We start from the raw sequence: 14,585 nt of genomic DNA on the forward strand, positions 1-14,585 counted from the left end.
CGGCTCCTGGATAAAGGAATCGCCATATGGGCGTATGTGTGAGTGAAAGCAGCGGGTTTGTCCCATCTGCACCAATCGGTTGCAGTATCCCAGAATGCTGATTGTTTTGTCTGGATTGCCGAAGGGGTCGTCGTCAGGTCGACAAGCCGAATCTCGGACTGCATATCCAGTGGTGTCTGAAACTCTCATGCACCTCGCAAAGATTGAGCTCCTAGCGGTTCCACATTGACGTTAAATCACGGTTCCAGCTTTAGATTCCCCAAGGAGTGTTCCGTATGTGCTGACGTTTGCGATGAAGGAAGAGGGTTGACTCCGTAGTGGCAGGAATTTCGGATGTATGTAGTCGGCCTTTGTGTTGGGTATATTGAAGCGACGGAGTCTTAGACATGTGTTGCATGATCGACCGGACATGCGGGCTTGTCTGCTCACCCACGTGGCAGGTGCAAGGTGATCGGCACGCGAGGGTGCGCCAATAGAAGGATTGAACAAAGCGCGAATCAGAGACGAGACACGAGCGGTCGTCAAGCAAACAACCTTCCAACGCCGGGTTAGACGGGGATGAGGGTGTGGTGAGACGGCCTGAGCGGGGCTAGCACCGGGTATGCAAGTTCCTTCACACCACCACGTGTCAGCAACGTGGCATGCACGGTCCTACCCAGCCTTGTAGGTAAGCCGGAGAAGCATGCAATGTCACTGCTCATCCAGCGTGGTGTCACAGGGCGAGACGTAAGGTGTACAGTAGTGGCCAGGGATTTAACGATGGGATTGATACAACGAGCAACACACAATCTTCTACGCAGGCGCGGTCGGGCGTGCGGAGATGGCCGGATGGTGATATAGTATATTTGGATCAGACTTACGAGGCCGCATGCGTTAGCAAAACGGTCAGCATGCTGCAAACGGCAGGATCTCAGATAGCCATGCGCATAGCCATGCGCCGGCCATGTGCTGTCCAGGACGGCGGGAGTTTAGCAGGTGCTTGATTCCACCGGGTCGACAATCTACCGTGGGTCGATTAGATACTGCAAGCGTTGAGCAAGCCAACATGGCTTTGTGTGTCCAGGGTTCGAGAGGCTGTTCAGATGCAGCATCTCAGCTGTGCCACGACTGGGCTAAGGGTTAGCTGCAGACGCATGAACGAGGTCAATATGCGTTATCTGACAACTCTCCCCTGGCTGCTGAGTCCGGCCTGCGGTATGGGTTTGTTGATCGACAGCTTCATCAAACGAGCAGGAACAAAGAAACAGCGGGGCGGACCAAAGTCTAAGCTTGCAAGACAAAGAAAACGGAATGGCGATGATGCGGTGCAGGCCCACAGACGGTGCGGAGCTACGGTTGCGGGGGCATGTCCGCACAACGTGGTAGTCGGCAGCGGCGTGGGGCGGGCGTGCACGCGTTGAATGGGCCAGCAGCGCGGCGTCCAGGCTGCATCGCGGCCTGTGGCTGGGGGGAAGTTCCAGCGGACGGGCTCACAAAGACGGCACGCGGGCGACGCGGTGCTGCCAAACTGGAGAGCCGTGCGCAGGGCTCGTTTCAGCGTGCGTCTGTCTGGACACGCAAAAGAGCCGCTGCTCCCGCCCAAGGGCCCTCCAAAGCTGCAAGTGCTTTTGCGTCCCTCGCCATCCCGCTCCTCCAGCACACGTCTCTGAACCCAGCCGCTGCTGCACCGCTAGCCGCCGCCCCTGCCTTCCTGCCCGACGCCCTGTTCCTGTCGCTGCCCACGCCTTCTTCGTCACCCCTTGCCGATCCGCTCCCTTGACGGGCGTGAAACCTTAGCCAGCGAGCACCGACTTTTCTGCGCCGCCGCCTCCTGCTGCCAACTCACCCGCTCGTCTCTCTCCCTTCCCACGCTACCGAGCGCAGCGTGTTCTTGTGGGCGCAATAAGACCGTCCGCCCCGCTGGCCCTGCACCTGCCGAAACACACCCACGCGCCCCGTCACCCGTCACCACTCAGTCACCATGACCAAGTCTCTGGAGTCCTCCCGGCCCATGCTGGCCAGCGTGAGTAGTCCCACTCTTCTTACGTCTGCTCGCCGTTTCAGACCGGTCCCCTATTCGTGGCTAGCCGCCGTCTGAGCTACTGCTGCACCTGACCTTTGTCGATAACCACTGCCTCGTCCTCGCTACTGCCCTGCTACTCACCATTGCCCTCCATGTCGCAATCTTCTGACGCACAGAAACCGCAGTCTACCGGCAACCGTGCCTCAACACGCATGTCGACGTACAGCACAGCACCCACCCTGACGCCCTCGGTCGCGCCCTCACACCTTTCCGAAGCCTCATCTACCGCCGGCGACCCAAGGGCCCAGGAAATCAAGTCTTGGAACGAGGGCTTTGAGCGTCTCGAGGACAAGCGCCTTGTGCAACAGCGCTACATGCTCAACAACGAGAAGACAGACAACATGAGCAAGCTCGCTCTCGGCGCAAAATTGGACCGCGCTCTTGCGCGACGCATGTCAGGTCAGGATGCCGTCTTCCGACCGAAAGTCCTCAGCGAGAAGAAGGTGGAGGCATAAGCCTGCCCGTCCACCCAATCGCTCATCACGTTGATTTCTTCGCAATCCGATAATACCTTCCGACACATTGCTGCTCGCAGCACATCCCCGCAACCTGCACTTCCGATTCCAAGCAACAAGCATGATATCCCTTGAGAGTGGCGATTGTCACGCCGAATAAAACGCCAACCCACATTGGCCTTTTTACCTTTGTTTTGCGTACCACACCGAACACAGCATGGAGGAGCCTGGCCAGAGACGCCGAGAGGGAGTGGCATTGGCGGTGTACTATGGCGGACCTCATCACATCTCCCACTATTTTTCTTTGGGGCTTCCAGCGGTGTTTCTAAGATATCTGGGTTAAGGATTTCAAGGCGTCTGTCCCACGGCCGGCGGATTGTGCCGGCTTTCACTCTATCTACTTTGTTACCAGCATTTCAGACAATGAATCGGCATGTGCTCCATCCTGTTCGATCCTACTAGTTGATATTTATCCCGTGCCGATGCTTGCCCAACTGGACGGATGACTGCGTCACTAGTCTTGGTAGGCCTATATCTGTGCCGTGTTTATGTCGATCCTCCGAGGCGATTAGAATGCCGCCGTGTGGCAACTCTTCGCACCAGTAAGTCAAGCTCTAAATCCTCTTCAGCGTCATCACCACACTATCGATATCTCCGCGATTTTTATCGAGCGAAAGCGTATCGACCCGCGCTTCGTGGAGCGGCCATTTCAGCTCGTTGATTGACCCGGTGGGCAATCATTCCAACCTAGCGCTTCCGCATGCTCACAATTGGAACATCCCGTTTTCCGACCGGCATCGCAAATCGCACGGCCGAGGAATACTTTTGTGAATGCCATAATGATACATGCCTGGGCTATAGTGTGACGGCGCGTCGATCAACGCGTTTCTCCTGCACCCTCCACGTGCGGGTCACCATTTTTATGCAGGGCGCGGGTGCACGGATAGGGTCCGCACTAGGGCCATCGAGGCTGGCTAGGGAAGGCAAGAGGAATGTCGAGCATATGTGGGGTTTTCCTTCAGAAAGCGATCGTGACAATGGCTGCGTATTCGTGCGGAAAGGTTACTGTAGTAGCCAAAACATCTATAGCTTGAGTTGGTCTGACTGACGCGCGTACTTGAGCATGCTATGAATAGGCTTTATTGAGCGGAGCTTATTGTGTGGTTAGAAGCTTCAGCCCGTGGGCAATGGGTCCAACTTTGTTGAAACCTTACGTTGTATAGCTTCCGAAGTCGTTACCAAAATAATGAAGCTGAAAGGCGGGGAAAGTCGAGTACACGGCTGATGCGGGGAAGATTTGCCCTCGCAGTCCAGTGCGCCGTAGAACCTTATGGCTGATCGGAAATTCAAAGTTGGCCTTGAATGAACGTTCACCAAGGGATAATGGGCGTATCCAGGTCAACAATCTCCGCGACCAGCACGTGGGAGTAAATTCAAGGCCGGACAGACAATTTGGACCCTGAGACGTCATCGAGCAGCCACCATCGCACAACCTCTCCTGCATGCGCGTACTCTGCTCCTCGATGCCTCCTTCAAAGAACATTAGAATTTCTCGCAATGTCGGCTGGTTATTTCCCAAAACGCGAAAAGGTCGGACTTGAAGACTTGTTCAAGGGCCTGGTACGTAACGCAGTCGTGCTGTCTTAAAGATACACACTTCGTCCATGACCCCACTTTTCCGCCCTTGCACTAACTTCGTGCCTGTGGGCGTAGGTAACCGCCTCTCACATCCTTCATTATCATGGAGTTCTTGACGCATATGGACACGTATCTGTGCGCTCGCCTGATAACCCTGCGACCTTCTGGATGCCCTGCAATATGCCTCCGGCCCTTGTGTCCACCCCTGAGGACCTAGTCGAGTATAAGGTCGAAGATGCCAGTGAGGTCGAGAAGGATGCGAAGAAAGGCTATCTTGAGCGACACATCCACAGCGAGATATATAAACGGTTTGTGAGTCTATCTATCGTATGCGAGTACCAGTGTGACATTAGCTCATTGGATATAAATTTTGCAGCCCAGCGTGAACGCTGTTGTGCATAGTCACTGTTCTGCAGTGTTGCCCTATTGCATCAGCGGAGTTCCACTGAAAGCGTCCATACATATGGCTGGCTTCTTGGGTACGTGGTCATACCAAATTTTTCTCTATTCTTGTGTCCATAGCCTAACCCCTCTTTGCTCAGGATCGAATGTTCCCGTATGGGATATTGCCTCTCATTACTCGAGTGGGGCAAAGCACGATCTTCTTGTTCGGGATTCGCAACTAGGTGCTTCTCTCTCAGCTGCCTTCAAGCCAGCGACCTCGGCAGGTTTCCTCTACTCAAAGGTCCGATCAGCCCTCCCCACTCAGATTGGCGGCTCGCAGGAGCCAGATAAAGAGCCAAATTTTGCTACGGTCCTGATGCAAAGCCATGGCTTCACTACGCTTGCGCACGGAATCGAGGAGGTGGTGTATCAAGCGATATATACCAAGGAAGCGGCCCAAGCGCAGACGACTGCACTCACGATTCGAAATGCACATTTTGGTCATACTATCGAGGGCAATGTCGATGTTCAAGGAGGAGGGAAAATCAAATCTGCCAAGGTCAAGGCCGAGGGTGATTTGACATACCTGAGTGATAGAGAGGCACATGATGCGTGGGAATCGAATCAAGGAACGGTAAGTCAAGTTTACTCATAAAGCAAGTATTTTGCAACTGACTCGGTTATCTCTGATCAGGTACATCGTCCTTGGTCTCTTTGGTGCCGAGAAGTCGAAGTTTGTCCGCTGTACAAGAATGACTGTCCCGGATGCGAGGATGATTGATGCAATGGTCGTCCTTCATTGCGACGCATACACCCCGTATTTTAGTTTCCCCGCATTTTCCGCGTTCACGGTGGAAGAGGTGTCTCGTACGTCCTCGGTCTGCCGATCTTCTCGCATTTAGATGACCCGAACTTACCTGCACGCTCGCTCTCTACGAGTTGGCTCATCGACCCTAGTCACTTAGTCCTCGGAGGGCCGACGCCTGACTGTATTAGTCTTATAAAAGAGCGGACTTTGGAATAAGAATATCCCATATGGTGAGCTCCAATTTTCGGACCCTTGTTTAGGCTTCCTGTCCTCTCTTGTTTGCTGCAACAGAACGATATAAATCAGTTTTTACGTTTTGTATCATCTGTAACACCTTAATACTATTTCTGCTAAGCGAGAGATTGGTACATTGAACCTGACAGGGTTGTGGCTTGACCTGAAGCACCTGACAAGCATAGTGTCTACGCCAAGCACAATATAGTGTTGGCTTACTTTAGGGTGGATAATGTTCCGCCACTACCATTGCTTGACAACTGCACCCCGGATTCTTCGCTCGGCACACCTACGGAACAACGTGTTCGCTTCCGGCAATTATATTACGAGACATATGCAGAAGCAGTAAAACCAGGGAGTTCCAGCTACACATGCGTAGCTTCCTTGCAAACTTCGGGGGAATATCTACGCGGATCGCCTGTGCATGCTCAGGCCTTGACAAGAGACATGCATATGTTTGATGCTGTTGACATCTGTGTGGCTCGGGAGAAAATGGTCAACGCGGAAATGAAGGGGAGACGGTGGAATTGGCGCCGAGCTACAATGACCCTGCCAAATATTCGACATAGCGAAAAGCCTATATGAGATGCGGACAGTATCGTTAGTCGAAGATATCCACAGCTGTTTCCGCTGGCGACTCATCCATCATGTTTCTCCAAAGCGCGCTGCTGGCGACTTTTGCCTTCTCTTCCTCTGCACTAGCTGCCTTTGGTATCACGACTTCTGGCGACAACATCGTCGTGGATGCGGGTTCCGACAATGCGTTCACAATCACGGTCAACAAGAATTCCTGCGACATCACCTCTATCTCGTACCGGGGCGAAGAGTTCCAGTACCAGAGCACCGGTTCTCACATCTCCTCTGGTCTTGGCTCCGCAACAGTTTCCAGCACAATTGTCAACAGTATGTTTCTTAATGACGATGCTACGGTTTCACCATTGTAAACGCCCGAACGACTGCTGATTGAACCCAGGCCAGTATGCGAAGATCACCTGCACGACCTCGACTCTGACACATTACATTGTCGTCAGATCCGGCGATTCTACCATTTGGATGGCAACCAACACTGCATCCGAGCCTAGTGTAGGAGAGCTGCGTTTCATTGCGCGCCTCCAGCCGTCTAAGCTCCCCTTGGAATACCCTTTCGGCTCCGTCTCAACGACCAGTGGATCGTCCTCCACTGTCGAAGGCAGCGATGTCTTCGTAGTCAACGGTCAAACTCGCTCCAAGTTCTACTCAAGCGAGCGCTTCATCGACGACTACACCCACTGTGTCTACCGCGACAGCGACGCAATCCATGCATGTATGCTATTGAACTCATACTCGTACGAACGAAGCTCTGGCGGTCCGTTCTTCCGCGATATCAACTCGAACAACGCTGGTGACTCTACAAACCTCTACTTTTACATGAACTCTGGCCATGTTCAGACCGAGAACTACCGTATGGGCCTGCACGGACCATATGGTCTCCAGTTCTCTCGCTCTGGCATTCCATCTGGCAAGACCATGGACACCACTTTCTTCGCTGACCTTGGGATCTCTGGATATGTGGCGCCCAGTGGCCGAGGCACTGTTACTGGCACTGCAACGGGTGGCACGAGTGGACTCCAAAAGGTCCTGCACTGGTACAACGCAAATGATCAATACTGGGTATATGCCGATTCTTCCGGCAAATTCACTTCGCCTGCGATGAAGCCTGGTACCTACACCCAGGTGTTCTACCAGGGTGAGTTCAAGCTCGCATCAAGCTCAGTCTCTGTCAGTGCGGGAAAGGCCACGACGGCCAACATCAGCGGCTCCCTCCCATCGCATACCACGCTCTTCAAGATTGGAGAATACGACGGACAGCCCACTGGGTTCAGGAACGCCGACAAATTCCTCCGTATGCACCCCTCCGATACGCGCATGTCCTCCTGGGGTCCTCTCACATATACTGTCGGCTCCAGCGCCCTCACCGACGTCCCCATGGCGCTCTTTAAGACTGTGAATACACCCCTCACCATCAAGTTTACTCTCACATCTGCGCAAGCATCCGGCGCTGCCACTCTCCGCGTTGCTACCACCCTGTCCTTCGCAGGTGGTAGGCCGTCCGCTGTCATCAATTCTTACTCTCCCGCCACGCCTGCAGCGCCTACCAAGATCGACTCACGTGGCGTGACGAGGGGTGCTTACCGTGGCTTTGGCGAGGTTTACGACTTTGCTATTCCGTCTGGGAATTTGGTCAGTGGCAGCAATACTATTACGATTGATGTGGTAAGCGGAAGCTCGGGGACTACGTTCCTCAACCCGAACGTTATCCTGGACGCGATAGAGCTGTACAGATAGAGCTTGTGAGTGTGCTTGTGGAGTGGAGATGCCCATTCGCTTGCAGATTTCGCTGTATATATTCTGTTTATCGATGACCAATGTCCGGACAAACTCATGTCAGCACGTGCCTGACAGATTGCAGGGGTTACAAACTTGCAAAGTGACCTGCGATGCGTACATTATCTGACGTGACGCGCTTTACTCCACGGGCGCCATGCTATACTCAGTGGCGTCGAGCTGGTAAAAGGATGCCCGCCGTCATACCTGCGACATGCGCTCTATGTACAAATATCCTCATTCGTGTGGTCAAGGAAACTCCATCAAGAACGTGACCACTTCCATTGATACCTTACCATCCGTATTTTGAACAGCAGAATTGCTGAGGACTATATAGGATGCTGTTGATATTGCACACAATATGGGACCTGAATGAATCTGGATCGACCAGTTGTGCATTCTCCAAGACAACCTCGACAAGTAGAGTCGTGAATTATCGCGCATGGTCCAAATGTACAGCAAGTCCGCTTCTATAATCTGTGCAGATTTGTCCGGTAACACCGACGAGTGCATTTTCCAAGAGTGCACCGTACTACAATCATGTTTCTTCGGGTATGACCCCGCAATGTGCCTTCGAACTCTTTGTCGACTATGGGCGGAAATTACTCAACATCCACTGTATCGGCTTGGGTGTGATGTAGTTTTCATCCCAAGCACCATGAGACAATCATAAACAGCATTAGGTATATGTAGGCCTCATTCATCTGTGCCTGTTTGAATCAACGCAATTTCCTATTCATTCCGATAGGGTGGGCTTTCCAGGAAAGGCTTCTTTCTGCTGGTAATCTCCATTTCCGTCGAAGCCAGATTGTTTAGGAGTGCAAAATTGCACTGTACCTTGAAGAAGGCCGCGGAAAACAGACCAATAGAGCGGAACACTTTGCCAAGCAGAGATTCACCAAATTCTATCACCACCACGAGACGATAACATCAATTTCACAGAGATCGACATCATCAACAGAATTGGAGCCTGGAATCCCATTTGCAAGAAATGGGTGTTCGTAATCTCACGTACAACGCAGACTGTCTTCCCCCCATTTCCAGCCTCGTACCAGACTTGCAGATACTTGAAATGGGCGAATATCTGGCCGGAGTTTCGTCAAACAATCCCTTGTTTTCATGGCCTTGTTCCCCCGCTGGCCACGAAGTCCTCCAGAGATCTACCATGGACCTCTCATCAGCTCGTATGGTACTACAACACGTGGCGAGGAGGGGATGGTCAGCCTAGTCCGGAGGCCATGTCTGACTGTGAATCGTGGGATACGAGACATGGACACCGCTTGATGATTTTCAAAGATATGGATCTGAAGGCGAGGTGCTAGAAGAGAACAGTCCCACTATGGCAGAGCACTGCTACCCAATCTACGTTGCACACGTCCCAGAGTCATACTTTTATCGCAATTTTGAAGAAGTAGCTGGCGCCCACCGAGGAATCAACAAGCCGGGATATCGTGTATGCATGGACGTGAGAATGGGAGAATGGGAACGCTGTGGGTTCGCTCGCCGCACATCTCCCAGGTGTGGATCGAGTGTATAATCGTGACAATGTAAGAGAGTATCTTGCTGTGTAGATTGTGCGAGAGCCAAAAAAAAGATGGCAGAAATCAAGAATCAAAGGCTTGGTCCTAGAGAGAGTGAAGGACTCTACCGAGTAAGCTTTCCGACGTGTCGATTTGACCGACTTTGACGAAATGGTCGATGGCGCCTGGGTGCAAAAGACTTTAAAGCTGTTGTAACGGAATCAGAGGGTTCAGATAATAGCAAATTCTGTCGTGATATGCCTGCCACTCATCTGATTGGTGCTCAATCACGAAAAGCGCGTTCTTCTAACAATGTCTTGATTTCAGCACAACAAGCGTTTTCGTTGAAGCGAGCCATAATTGGCCGACCGTGTTTGCGGTAGATGTTCTGGATAACGACCTGTGTCTCTTTGGTATGACCATCCCGTGCGACCCACACGTCTTGGACCTCGCGGGTGCCTATGGGCACGAAATTGAGCTTTTGAAAGTTGGCCTTCAGCATCTGGAAGAAAGTCTCGATAGGCCACATTCCGCTGCCAGCCCGCCATTCCGCCTGGTCCTTGGGGATCAAGTCATCATCCACCAAGTCGTAAACGTCAACCTTCGATTTCCTCGAATTCCCCTCGTTTGACGTCCTCTGAGCACTCGTACCAGTATATTACGCCGAGTTCTGTATCGAGTGGGATGGCGGGTGATAGCACGATATGGGCGGGGATCACGGCCTCGTCTAGATCAGGCTCGCTCCAATCCTTGAGGTTCTGACCATCGATATCCTCAGCCACACATTGCCAGTTCGCAAATCCAGTGTAGGGCGCCCCATTGACTAGAAAGGGGTCGCAGCCTTCACGCAGGTACGCATTTCACGCAGAAGGGCGATTACTTCGTCTGTCTTGTCGAAATTTCGCTATTCTTGTGGAGGGATAGACGGCCAGGCGCCCTCAGGTGGCTCACGCACGTTGGACTCATCCAGGTACATGGAGACAAGGAAGCGATAAAAACCCCAAATTGCCGCTACTGTCGCCTCGCGCGAGTAGCTGGTGTCGCTAATTGAAGGCACGACGGTCTTTTTGGAGAGGCCGTGTGTCGAGCGTGGTGGTTATATGGCTTCAGACCCAGGAGGCACGAGGGTAGACGAACACTGTGACATGTAGCTGGAACATGCCCTGCGGTGGCAAGCTTGGCGAGGCTTGATTTTGATTGATTATATACACAGTGTTATCAAAGAAATTTCACATACGACCACAGGATCCTGAGAACTAGGCTTCCCGTCCGCTCAGCCATATATAAGCAGGATACCGGCGGATTAGTATTGCGATCCGTGAGGGCGCGAGAATCCCCGCTGTTGTATGTTTTTGTATTCTTTTAGTTGGTTGTGGGTTGGGCGGGTGGAAGCGAAGTGGAGCACTGACTCAAGGATCTTCACTCTAACAAGAGCCTCTAGCATGCTCGAACTGCTTCCTTTAGTCGTTGCAGAGTTATGTTTTGCTGTAGTGGTAATAGAGAGAGTCCTTCATGCTATAGCGAATGTCAGGGGCGCATCTTACCCATCCAGCGACTACCCGAGGCAAAAGTGGCACTGGCTTTTTTGACTCGGCCCTGATTCAGGATACAATTTTGGCAAGTAGCGAGCGATTACCGGAAGCCGAGTGTCGTTGGACAACCTGACAAGCTCTGTTGACCCTACATGTTGACTTGGCGGGTGAGTGACATGCGAGATCTAAACGCAGTGATACAAAACGAAGTCTCCTAGAAAGTGTTCTCTTGGAAACATGATGTACATAACATAGATCTATTACAGTGTTCTTCGCACATTACGAGTAGGACATGTTACCCTGGAAGGCGCAATACAGGATTGAGATCCCCGTCGAGATCCCTACTTGATTCAATTGGCAAACCGTGCCTGGACTTGTTCCTGTAGTCGAGTGAAAACATTTGTCAAAGATGTCAAGCAATGGTTTGCGAACTTCAAGATTGATATTGTTTGAAAAGGTAGGACTTTCCTAGTTGACGTGGATGCTTTGATGGTTTTGCAACCACTTCGAGAGAAAATCGACGACATTGCAGAACCAAAGCAGTCTATTATCGTATACAAAAGTTTTTGTACTACTTTTCCATGGATCTGGGTGTTTCCATATGCCTAAAACCACGTTTCACGACTCGTATATTGCTGATAAATCGCTCGCTATAGCTCAATTCATCAGCAATATATAAGTCATGAATTGATAGAAACTGTCGTTGACCCATGGAAAGATGGTACAAGAACTTCTGCATGGCACTGATAACACTCTAATTACATCTTGAACGTGCCCATATACTTGGTTCATAAGGAGACCTCTTCTGTCACTCTGATGTGGCGTTCTGGTTGAACTGTTGATCGCATGGCGCGCTTTCTGTTTGTGGCTAGCTGTTGGAGTGATGTTATGTCGACCGCATGACCATACAATGGGTCAAAACTGCTTGTAGCGCCATTTTTCCATCGCTGAGGTACAGTAATACCTACGCAAGCGACAACGTATTCGAGTTCAGACCCCAACGCCCGGCCCTGGTACATGACTCGTCAACCTTTCTTAAACCCGCGGCTACCGAGAACAGCGAGCACCGTGCTTTCGAACGCGGAACCAACAGACCAGGTTCATGTGAACAGAGCTCAATAAATGGTGTTTGCGACTTCGGAGCCCAAAGAAGTCAGCGCAACCCACCCCAACCAGTCGCATAGGCCAATCCTAAGGCGAGGGAAGTGTACTACCAGGGGCACCCATGTTGTCCCAGATCGCGTTATCACATCTTATGGCACTGGGAACTAGGTTGCTGATTCATGAGAAATGAAGTATTGTGTAGGCTATAAATGCTGCGTGGACAATGAAGCTGTTTACTATGGATCATAGGCAGGCATACATATTGGCTGGCAATCCAGAATGGACTATTGCCGGGGAAGAGAACTCTGAACGGTGAGAAGTCGTACCACATTCTTGGGTAAGCGAGGTGCAGGTTTTGAGGTGTTGGGATCGGCGATCTGGTTTAGACGCTGACCTCAACTTGCGGGACGAATCTGCCTGAGGATGGGGAGGAGATTGGAACAGCAGAAAGTTGCTGGAAGTTGTGATTTACAGTACTGGTATTGCTGTGAACAACGATCAGGGCGCAATGCTTTGTTTTGGTGGCTTGAGTCTCACATCTTGGGATTACCCGCTCAGGCAGACTCACGCGATCGACAATCGACATACTTTTAAGGGCTACAGATCCTGCAAGAGCCAGAGTTTCCGATGGTGGCGCGAACGCCTTGCACTATACGTATGCTGTTCTATTGTTGCTTTCGACATCCGACGCGTCCATATCCGGTAAGGCACAGGTAGATGGAACGGGTTGGAGATGCAGAAAACCCACGCGATGATTCCTTAATAGTGGGCTGAGAAGCAGGAAGGCTGTTTGCTATTTTGATCAAGTTGCATATGCCCAGTAAGGATCGACGTTCGCTAATGAATAGACCATTATGGCGACGGTGAGGACTTTTGTGGTGTCACCCGTAAAGAAAAGTTGACGCATCCCAAAGCGATGGTGTCCAAACAAATTCCATTAGTCTCAATGCTAGAGTCACGCAGACCGCCACGCATCACCTTCCGAAGTAGCTCGTCTAGTCTTCGCCTCTGTTATCGCCATTCCCATATTCATCTTGACAGATACCTTTATCTCCATAATTTGCACTCTGTGGGTATCGTCAGCCGAAATGCCCATCAACATGCGCTAACACTCACCGCAACACGCAGACCAGCGATGTACTGATTTAGGTTGTACAAACGTACCTAGTGTCCGTCATTAATCTTTTTCATGACCAATTCACAGTTTTGAGCTCCATCTATGCGTCCACCTGGAATTGCTGGCTGACAGGAGAGAAAGATATAGCTGTTTTTGTCGGCTACATACCGTTCACCGCATTCATCTGCGTTCTTTACCGGGCCTTGTACTCGGCGGGAACCGCTGAACTCAATACGGCAGGAGAGCTTGAATTGATACTCCTGGTTATCCCCAAAGTGATAGACTTGGTTATCTGCAACAGTGAGGGGACAGAGCATCCTTGCACTGAAAGCCGCTACAATTTCCATGCATGATTAGCTGTTGTGGGTCTTGTGATGTGGGGGTGATACGTACTTGCTTGACTTGACCGGAATTGCCCCAAACTTCCTGTCCTCCGTTATCGAGAACATACGGCGCGACGTCCTTGGAGTAAACGACAGATCATACCTTCGTTGATGGAAAGTAGGCGAGTCCATTGCAGTCCAGTCGATGGTTGTGACGTTATTGATCGCATTCTTCGAGAGTCTGGACTGGTTGTAGCCATTGAAATGAGCCCTAGGGAGCATTGAAACAATATAATCGATATTGTCGGCCATTCAGTTCAGGAACTTTTCTTATGAGTCAGCCAGGATTGATTATGCTACGAAGGTTTGCTCATTTCTCCTTCCCAGGCTCTACAACCTGTTGCTGCACCGCATTTCTTGTTTGTTTTTTGGGGGTATGCAACTCATTCTTGATCGGGCTCTGGGGACCGAAGCCCAGGCATGGCTTATTGCGAGTCAGAACCCCATATACTTCCGGGTTCGTCAGGGCCTCCATGAATAAGGGAGAATTAGTGTTGTCTGTTCTCAAACTATCTCCGTTTTGGAGGAAGGCCCACGCAGCTGCCTGCAGAAAGAGATTAGCCCGAAGCAACATGTTGAAAAGGCACGAAGTAATGCCTGGATGATTGATCCCCGCTACGATTTGGTTTAAACGTACCGCGCTGTGATGGCGCTTTGTAGTCTATTTAGGTTTTTACAAATTGTCACTTAAGTATGGTCCGGAGGGAAAGCCAACGATCCATGAGCCCCGGTGATGTCTACTCATGATGATCTGCACAGTGATGTCTGGAAACTTTATACCCGCGCCGTAGTACTTCAAGTCAAGGTCCATCCTATGCCAGATAAGAGCCATCGGCCAGGCGTCCGGGGTGTTATGAGGGACCAGTAGCTGAGGCGCGATGTGGGGACGCGCATCCAGAATTCGAATGTGAATCTGTATAGTAAGTACACTCGCAAAAATAAGGACGTGAGCGAGCGGGGCATGCGCATTAAGAGCTATTAAGC

At 51.4% G+C, this 14,585-nt stretch overlaps 3 protein-coding genes across 3 annotated transcripts; all 3 read left to right on the plus strand.

Moving 5' to 3' along the window:
- The first annotated feature begins 1,492 nt into the window (after window positions 1–1,492).
- On the plus strand, window positions 1,493–2,966 carry CC84DRAFT_1161336 (uncharacterized protein). The gene is made up of 2 exons (XM_018177707.1): window positions 1,493–2,002; window positions 2,188–2,966. The coding sequence occupies exons 1-2, from the start codon at window positions 1,961–1,963 to the stop codon at window positions 2,515–2,517; spliced, it is 372 nt and encodes a 123-aa protein (XP_018040744.1). The 5' UTR covers window positions 1,493–1,960; the 3' UTR covers window positions 2,518–2,966.
- Window positions 2,967–4,074: 1,108 nt separating this feature from the next.
- CC84DRAFT_1184431 (arad-like aldolase/epimerase) lies at window positions 4,075–5,320 on the plus strand (the record flags this gene model as incomplete). The annotated part of the gene is made up of 5 exons (XM_018180747.1): window positions 4,075–4,137; window positions 4,231–4,467; window positions 4,532–4,634; window positions 4,698–5,173; window positions 5,234–5,320. The coding sequence occupies 5 exons, from the start codon at window positions 4,075–4,077 to the stop codon at window positions 5,318–5,320; spliced, it is 966 nt and encodes a 321-aa protein (XP_018040745.1).
- A 445-nt stretch (window positions 5,321–5,765) lies between these two features.
- On the plus strand, window positions 5,766–7,947 carry CC84DRAFT_1112618 (Rhamnogalacturonase B). The gene is made up of 2 exons (XM_018175322.1): window positions 5,766–6,484; window positions 6,555–7,947. Exons 1-2 carry the CDS (start codon window positions 6,229–6,231, stop codon window positions 7,904–7,906), a joined length of 1,608 nt encoding a protein of 535 aa, XP_018040746.1. The 5' UTR covers window positions 5,766–6,228; the 3' UTR covers window positions 7,907–7,947.
- Window positions 7,948–14,585: the final 6,638 nt, after the last annotated feature.

Source organism: Paraphaeosphaeria sporulosa, assembly GCF_001642045.1.
Source record: "Paraphaeosphaeria sporulosa strain AP3s5-JAC2a unplaced genomic scaffold CC84scaffold_2, whole genome shotgun sequence".
Lineage (NCBI taxonomy): Eukaryota > Fungi > Ascomycota > Dothideomycetes > Pleosporales > Didymosphaeriaceae > Paraphaeosphaeria > Paraphaeosphaeria sporulosa.

What these genes read in the sequence shown, in the direction of transcription:
- CC84DRAFT_1161336 (XM_018177707.1), top strand. Translation starts at nt 1,961, where the DNA reads ATGACCAAGTCTCTGGAGTCCTCCCGGCCCATGCTGGCCAGC. An exon ending in CCCGGCCCATGCTGGCCAGC is followed by an intron (nt 2,003 to 2,187) that starts GTGAGTAGTCCC and finishes CAGAAACCGCAG; the next exon opens with TCTACCGGCAACCGTGCCTC.
- CC84DRAFT_1112618 (XM_018175322.1), top strand. Translation starts at nt 6,229, where the DNA reads ATGTTTCTCCAAAGCGCGCTGCTGGCGACTTTTGCCTTCTCTTCCTCT. An exon ending in TTCCAGCACAATTGTCAACA is followed by an intron (nt 6,485 to 6,554) that starts GTATGTTTCTTA and finishes GATTGAACCCAG; the next exon opens with GCCAGTATGCGAAGATCACC.